At 43.7% G+C, this 7,846-nt stretch overlaps 1 protein-coding gene across 2 annotated transcripts in view; it reads right to left on the bottom strand.

Annotated features, from left to right (window-relative positions):
- Nucleotides 1-237: 237 nt before the first annotated feature.
- LOC126285150 (uncharacterized) overlaps nt 238-7,846 on the bottom strand; it is a 73,223-nt gene continuing 65,614 nt past the window's right edge. For both annotated transcript variants that reach the window (XM_049984822.1, XM_049984883.1), the window contains exons 3-4: nt 7,366-7,731; nt 238-607 (exon numbers count right to left, since the gene is read on the bottom strand). In XM_049984822.1, the coding sequence (XP_049840779.1) occupies nt 7,369-7,731 (363 nt within the window). In that variant the 3' untranslated portion in view covers nt 238-607; nt 7,366-7,368. The remainder of the gene's footprint in view (nt 608-7,365; nt 7,732-7,846) is intronic.

Below are 7,846 nucleotides of genomic sequence, written 5' to 3'. Positions count from 1 at the left end.
TCTCAGAGTAAGCTTTAAAGATGAGTTCACTACATACCGAGGAAGCAAGATTCGTCTTGACGTGTCTCTAGAAAATATTATTTCTGTGAAATAAATTATCTTTCTGCAAGCACAAATTTCGTTTTACAGAAAGCTAGACGTACGACAACGAACGGCGATATTGAAACTCTGGCGTAGTAAGTTGAGGAAGCTACGTGAACATTAAGCCATTTTTTCCCACTAACTGACCGCAACAAGTCATGGTATCATTTCATTTTATTTCTTAGCTCATAATGAGTAGCAACTGAATTACAGTTTTATAATATAAATGAAGCAAGATTTTCTTTTTACACTTCTGTTATCTATATTACTTCTTCATTATCTGTTGCCACATTAGTCGACCGGCGTTCACTTCACTGAATTCATCACACACAACTTGTCGTTCACTAAGTTAACACATGCATTGCTGCTGCGAGGAAATGTTTCTTTCACAAATCGTTGTGAGAGCAAGGAATCGTCTAAATACATTTTGTGCTCTTTGTTTTCATGTTCCTTCAAGTGTCGCTGGGGAAGATGGCTTTAGTTCATCACTGCCTACACTCGGGTAGTTTCGGCAACTTTGCAATATCTGAAACCGAAAACAAAGCCTTAAATTAGTCAATAAAAGAATGAAAGCAACCGCATACGACACAACAAATATAAGCAGCCACAATCGGCACTGCAAATCATGTCAACTGGCTTGATAATGTTATTTTATGCATTCAATGAACGTCTCCCAGTTAACTAGTTTTCATTTCCATACAGATGAAGAAATTTAATGTAGCTTATTTCTAGTAAGCCGTTTAAGTCGTTAGGTTTTCCTTCAGTGAGCAATTAGCTCACATTCGATGAATTAGCTGTTGTTAACAATATTGTGAGATCTCAGGTTTTCCAGATGTGTTAATAGGACAATCTATGAATTGGCTCTGAGTTTTGCAGTGTAAACATAAAGGAAGATATGCACCACTGTAGGCATGAGAATACAGGGGATGGAGAAAACACCACATACACATTTCTATGGCGAAATATGGTGCACGGAAACCACTGTATTTAAAACATCACCCAGTCGTCTCGGAATCGAATCTTATACCATTCTATTGCACTATAGTTACAAGTGTAGGTAGCGATGATGTAGGTGGATAGTGATCAGTAACTCTACTCTTCAGAGTAAACCACAAAGGATGATAATAGCGCGATTAGGTGACCGTGGCAGCCAGGCAAGAGGCGACAGTTCATCCTCGTTCTCTGCATACAAGTCCTGGACGATGGAAGCAGTATGAACTGGTCCAATGTGGAGCAGACATTCCAGTAGTCTTGATTATTCTAATCGAAAGCCGTTAACCTTTTTTCATCTATTACACGATCAGTGTAAAATTCGTACTACAGAGGCGGGCGTCTCTTCTCGGAATGCACATTAGCAAAATTCTTATGTCGCCTGTCACTATTTATTCTTTTAACAAGCCCAACAACTGAAGGTTTTTATTCTCAAGTCTGCTTCTTATGGACTGTGTGACTTGCAATTGTCTCACACTTTAGATGTTTTGATTTTGTCTTCACTGGTGAATTGTAGGCACCTTCTCATGTACACCGACGGAAAAAAACGACGCACAGAAAATGAATTAATGTAGAGTAATGAAATATTGGGAATGCATTTCTCTAGGTTACATTTTTAAGTGATTAACGTACGAAGATCACACGTTAATGTAAGCACGAGATAAGACACTGAAAAAGTGAAATGTGGGACGTTTGTAACCGCCGTAACCATCAGAATGTTGAATGCAAGCACGCTGACGTGGATGCAATAGTTGTGTGGGTACCTGATATCAGTTTGCTGTCCAGAGTTCGATGCCTGTTACACTTGATCGACCAATACAGGAACAGTTGATATTGTTCGTGAATGACGATGGAGTTCTCGTCCGATGATGTCCAATATGCGCTTGATTGGAGACAGATCTGATGATGAAGCGAGTCAAGGCAAGAGAACGTTTATTAACAACAGTGAATAGGGGCTAGCGTTGTCCTCTTGGAAAACGCCCTCTGTAATGCCGTTCATGATTGGCAGTACAAAAGGCCGGATCACCAAACTGACGTTGAAATTTGCAATCAGGGTGCATGGGATAACCACGAGGGTGCTCCTGGTGTCATGCAAAATCGCACCCCAGACCGGAACTCCGGCCGGCCGAGGTGGCCGAATGGTTCTAGACGCTTCAGTCTGGAACCGCGCGACCGCTACGGTCGCAGGTTCGAATCCTGCCTCGGGCATGGATGTGGGTGATGTCCTTAGGTTAGTTAGGTTTAAGTAGTTCTACGTCTTAGGGGATTGATGACCTCAGATGTTAAGTCTCATAGTCCAGGTGTATGTCCAGTGTGCATAGCACGCAAACAGATTGATTGTAGGCATTCATCCTAGTCTCCAAACGAACACACGATCGCGACCGGCAGCGAGGCAGAACCAGTTTTCGTCAGAAAACACAACAGTCCACATTGCTCTCCAATGAGCTCTCATTTGACACCACTGAAGTAAAAAATGGCCGTGGATTTTGGGGTCGTTGGAATACATGCTAATGATCGTCTGGATCTGAGCTGTCCTTGAAGTAACCGTAACAGTTCGAAAAGTCACTGTGGTGCCAACTGCTGATCAAACGGCTTCTGCAGATAAACGATGAGCCAGACCAATACGCCTTCGCTGCCGGTAGTACCACGTCTTCTTTTGACAGTACATTCTCGTGACCACCACTATCAGAAATAATGTACGGTGGCTACATCCCTACCAAGAAAGGACATCGAGCTTCTAGGTGCCCTAGTACATTACCTCGTTGACACTGATCGAGGTGTTGATAATGGCGCCTTGTCGACTTAAAGGCATCCTGGACTAACTGAACTTCATACGTCCAGTCTCAAAGGTAACTAACGCTCACTACCTTTACAGCGTGTATTTAAAGCAAACCTGATCTGAATCCTGATGATGGCGTTACTAGAGCGACTGGTGCGAAATATAAATGGACATCATTATTCAGATGTAGAAACACGGCTGCCGACTTTCGTTTATGTGCGCAACTTCTTGGTGTTGCGATTTACATTCAAGCTCATAAATTAAGGATAATGCTGATACATGGTGAAACAACGCTCTGCTGTGTGGTTTGCGGGTTTAAATCAGCTCAGGGGTATGACCATGCGGTGCATTTGACCTGCGGTCGTCGCACGGTGGCGCTGGCAGCAGTCCACATACTTATAGGTGTGTTGGTGCATATCAGAGTACGGTGCAGCGAGTAAGTGCGCAGACGTTTTCGGACGTGCTAATGGTGACTGTGTGTCTAAAACGGCACAAAGAACACATATTGATGACGTTATGAGGGGTAGAATACTAGGGCGACTGGAGGCTGGTCAAACACAGCAGGTAGTAGCAGGGGCCCTCCGTGTGACACAAAGTGTGATCACAAGATTAAGGCAACGATTCCAGCACACAGGAAACGTGTCCAGGTGCTACAGTACGGGACGTTCACAGTGCGCAAAACCACAAGTAGACCGATATCTCACCATCAGTGCCCACAGAGGGCCACGGAGTACTGCAGGTAGCGTTGTTTGGGACCTTACGGCAGCCACTGGAACAGTTGTCTACAGACATACAGTCTACAGACGACTGAACAGACGTTGTTTATTCGCCTGAAGACATGCAAGGTGCATTCCACTGCTTTGGTTTCAGTATCTTTGTCACAGGTAGTGTAACTGGAACAGCAACGATACTTGTAAAATTTCGACATATTCATTATTAATTCTTTTAACATTTATACACACTGTAGAGACTAAGATGAGCACTGATGGCTGAAAAAGGTTATTTCTTTTCAAATTTTGTGTAAGTGCGCTAGCGAATAAATTGTTGGAGAAAAGTATTTACACAAGCAGAAATTAGTCTACAGCGATAGACTCGCACCCATGGGGTAATGTAGTTAAAACCATAAGACTGGCGTATAGAATAAAAATAATATTATACCTATATTTGCGTTAAGGCATTGCATTATATACTTAACAACCATTAACACTACTAGCGTGATGTAAATTTACAGACCCACACTAAACAATAGTTAACACAATTAGCATGTAGGTAAATTACCAGACGCATTGCATCCCTTTTTATGTATTCTATCTTATATCATTGCACCAGTAAATTGCGTTTTATAGACTTTATGTTCCAAATGTGTATGTAGCCGATAGGAAAAGCAGCATTCCCATTCTTGGGTATATTATTCTTGTAAGCAACTTGGATGCATGAGCTGTTGAGCTGATTGTCTGATAAATCTCGCACTTGGCAGCTAGTGCTGTCTTCGGAATTGTGTGAATAATGCTTTTCCGAAAGACAGATGATATGTCGCCAGATTCAAATAGACTACACACCCAAGTGAATAGTCGTTTTGTTGCCACTTCCCTCAATTATTTTAGAAATTCTGATGGAATGTTATCCATCCCTTCTGTCTTACTTGACATTAATTCCTCCAAAGCTCTTTTAAATTCTGATTCTAATACTGGATCCCTGTCTCTTCTATATCGACTCCTGTTTCTTCGTCTAACACATCAGACTAATCTTCCCCCTCATTGAGGCTTTCAATGTATTCTTCCCACCTATTCACTCTCTCCTCTACATTTAACAGTGGGATTCCCGTTGCACTCTTAACGTTATCGCCCTTGCTTTTAATGTCACTGAAGGTTGTTTTGACTTTCCTGTATGCTGAGTCTGTCCTTCTGACAATAATTTCTTTTTCGATGTCTTCATATTTTTCCTGCAGTCATTTCATCTTAGCTTCCCTACACTTACTATTTATTTTATTCTTCAGCGACTTGTTTTCTCTATTCCTGAGTTTTGTGGAACATTTTTTTACCTCCTCCTTTCATCAATCAAGTGAAGTGTTTCTTTGTTACCCATGGTTTCTTCGCAGTTACCTTTTTTGTACCTATGTTTTCCTTCCAAACTTCTATGATGGCCCTTTTTAGAGATGTTCGTTCCTCTTCAACTGTACTGCCTACTGAGATGTTCCTCATTGCTTTATCTATAGCCTTAGTGAACTTCAAGCATGTGTCGTCACTCCTTAGTAGTCCTGTATCCCAGATCCTTGTGTATTGATTCTTCCTAGCTAATGTCTTCAGCCTGCTCTTCATCACTACTACATTGTGATCTGAGTCCATGTCTGCTTCTGAGTACACCTTACAATCCAGTATCTGATTTCGGAATCTCTGAGCATGATGTAATCTGAAATCTTCCCGCATCACCTGGGCTTTTCCAAATATACCTCCTCCTCATGTGATTCTTGAACAGGGTATTCGCTCTTACTAGCTGAAACTTGTTACAGAACTCAATTAGTCAGCATTCCAGTTCCCCATGACTATTGGATTTTCATACCCCCTTACATACTCTATAACCCTTTCAATAACCTCTCTGTCGCTTCATCTTCAGCTTGCGACATCGGCATGTATACATCAACTATCGTTGTCGGTGTCACTGAACTGTTCACAGAAACACACTCTCTGCCCGACCTTCCTGTTCATAACGATTCCTACTGATGTTACACCAATTTCTGCTGCCGTTCATATTATCCTATACTCATCTCTTCTTTCCACTTCGCTGATCCCCTACTATATCCAGATTGAGTTTTTGTATTTCCATTTTCAGATTTTCTAGTTTGCCTACTACGTTCAGGCATCTGACATCCCATGCCCCAATCCGTGAAACGTTATTCTTTCATTGATTATTCAATCTTTTTCTCATGGTAACCTCCTCCTTGGCAGTTCCCTCACGGATATTCTAATGAGGGACTATCCCGGAATCTTTAGCGAATGTAGTGAACATCATGACCTTCTTCAATTACAGGCCGTATGTCCTGGGGATACACGCTACGTGTTTTTAATGCAGTGGTTTCCGTTGCCTTCTGAATCCTCACGACGTTGACCATTGCTGATTCTTCCACCATTAGGGGCAGTTTACTACCCCTATGACAAGAGAGTGCCCTGAACCTCTGTCCTCACCTCCGCCCTCTTTGACAAGCCCGTTAGCAGAATGAGGGTGACTTCTTATGCTGGAAGTCTTTGGCTGACATTGCTGATTATTAATCAAAATTTAAGCAGCGGTCTAATTCGAAACCACCATCGCCACGAAATACGCGTTGACTATGAAACGAATGTGCTGCTCCAAGACTCTGGGTGCCACATATGATTGCTTTAGAAAAGATATTTCTTTTTGGGTTCAAATGGCTAGGACTTAACATCTGAGGTCATCAGTCCCCTAGAACTTAGAACTACTTAAACCTAACTAACCTAAAGACATCACACACATCCATGCCCGAGTCAGGATTCGAACCTGTGAACATAGCAGTCACGTGGTTCCAAACTGAAGCGCCTAGAACTGTACGGCCACACTGGCCTGCTATTTGTTTTTGTTTCTGTCAATATGGCTGTTAGCTTGGGCACAGAATTTTGCACACACTGTCTATTCGTGCAAATTTTGGCTATGACTGTATGCAATATATGATACAGATAGATCTATTTTGTATTTAAAGTAATGTGATATTTGGACACATTAACAACACATTCAATATTATTCGACGATTCGTTTGTTAAGACAGACCCGCCATGTTAGCCGAGAGCGCTAATGCGCTGCTCCCTGCACTCAGATAGGTGCACCGGCCCCAGATCGACTCCGTCCAGCAGATTAGCGAAGAGGTTCGGTGTGCTAGCCAACCTGGATGTGGTTTTTAGGCGGTTTTCCACATCCCATAGATGAATACCGGACTGGTTCTCACGTCCCACCTCAGTTACACGACTCGCAGACATCTGCAACACGTTCAATCTATTTCATGATTTACACTAGATGCAGACAGCTGGGGTACACTGATTCCATCCTGTGAGCTATGGGGTGGTGGCAGGAGGGGCATCCGGCCACCCCTTCCAATTAACATTGCTAAATCCAATTGACCCACGCCGACCTGTTGAAAACTGGGGTACAAAGGAGCAAGCAAAAGAAGCAAAAGTTCTTAGCTAAGCTGACATGTGCGTGCGGGGGTGAAGTGGTGTGTGCTAATTTCAGGAACTTTAATCTGAGTAATCATATATTCCCATATTCCATTCTCGACCGTCAACTTTCAATAGCTTCCACCTCACAAAGCTCATAATAAAGAAAATGTGCGTCACCATCGTATTAGTGTAAATTTCACTGCTACCATAAATTTTACAATGAAACACTTGGACATCTGCCAGTCCACCCGTAATAGAATAAATGTACGTAACTGTTCAATGAAAAAGTCCACTAGTTACATTACGTATACACCACACCAGTATACACTGTAAACAATGCCAAGTTACCTGCTACCCCTGAAGGTCCTTCATGTAAATCGCGATCCTGTCGTGCGGCTGTGGCGGCTGCGCCGGCATATCCGTTTGGCAGTACGGCTTCTCGTAAACGAGCCGCATGCCCGCTTGCCGCGACAGCTTGGCGGAGAATGCGCTGGTGCAGAGGATGAGCGCCAGCGGCAGCCGCAGCTCCTCCTTGGCCATCCGCAGCGACTCCGCCAGCAGCGCCGCAGCCAGGCCGCGGCCGCGCGCGGAACTAGCCACGGCCAGGATGCGCACCTCGAGGGCGCTCCGAGCAGCCGTCTGCGACCACACGTCCGCCTCGGCCCACACCGTGCGCAGCACGTGCAACACCGTGCGCAGCACCTCGTCCTGCGGCTGCAACACCGGCACACTCTCCTGTCAGCACAGCCACAGAGTGGAAATACGTCTGGAGTGAGCTTGAGATGTGCAGAACAGATATTGTGTTGTCACCATGGTCACGTAACCACTG

The sequence above is a fragment of the Schistocerca gregaria genome, chromosome 1 (assembly GCF_023897955.1).
Source record: "Schistocerca gregaria isolate iqSchGreg1 chromosome 1, iqSchGreg1.2, whole genome shotgun sequence".
Taxonomy (NCBI): domain Eukaryota; kingdom Metazoa; phylum Arthropoda; class Insecta; order Orthoptera; family Acrididae; genus Schistocerca; species Schistocerca gregaria.
Note: the sequence above shows the minus strand (reverse complement) of the source record. Positions and strands in the feature narration are given on the sequence as shown.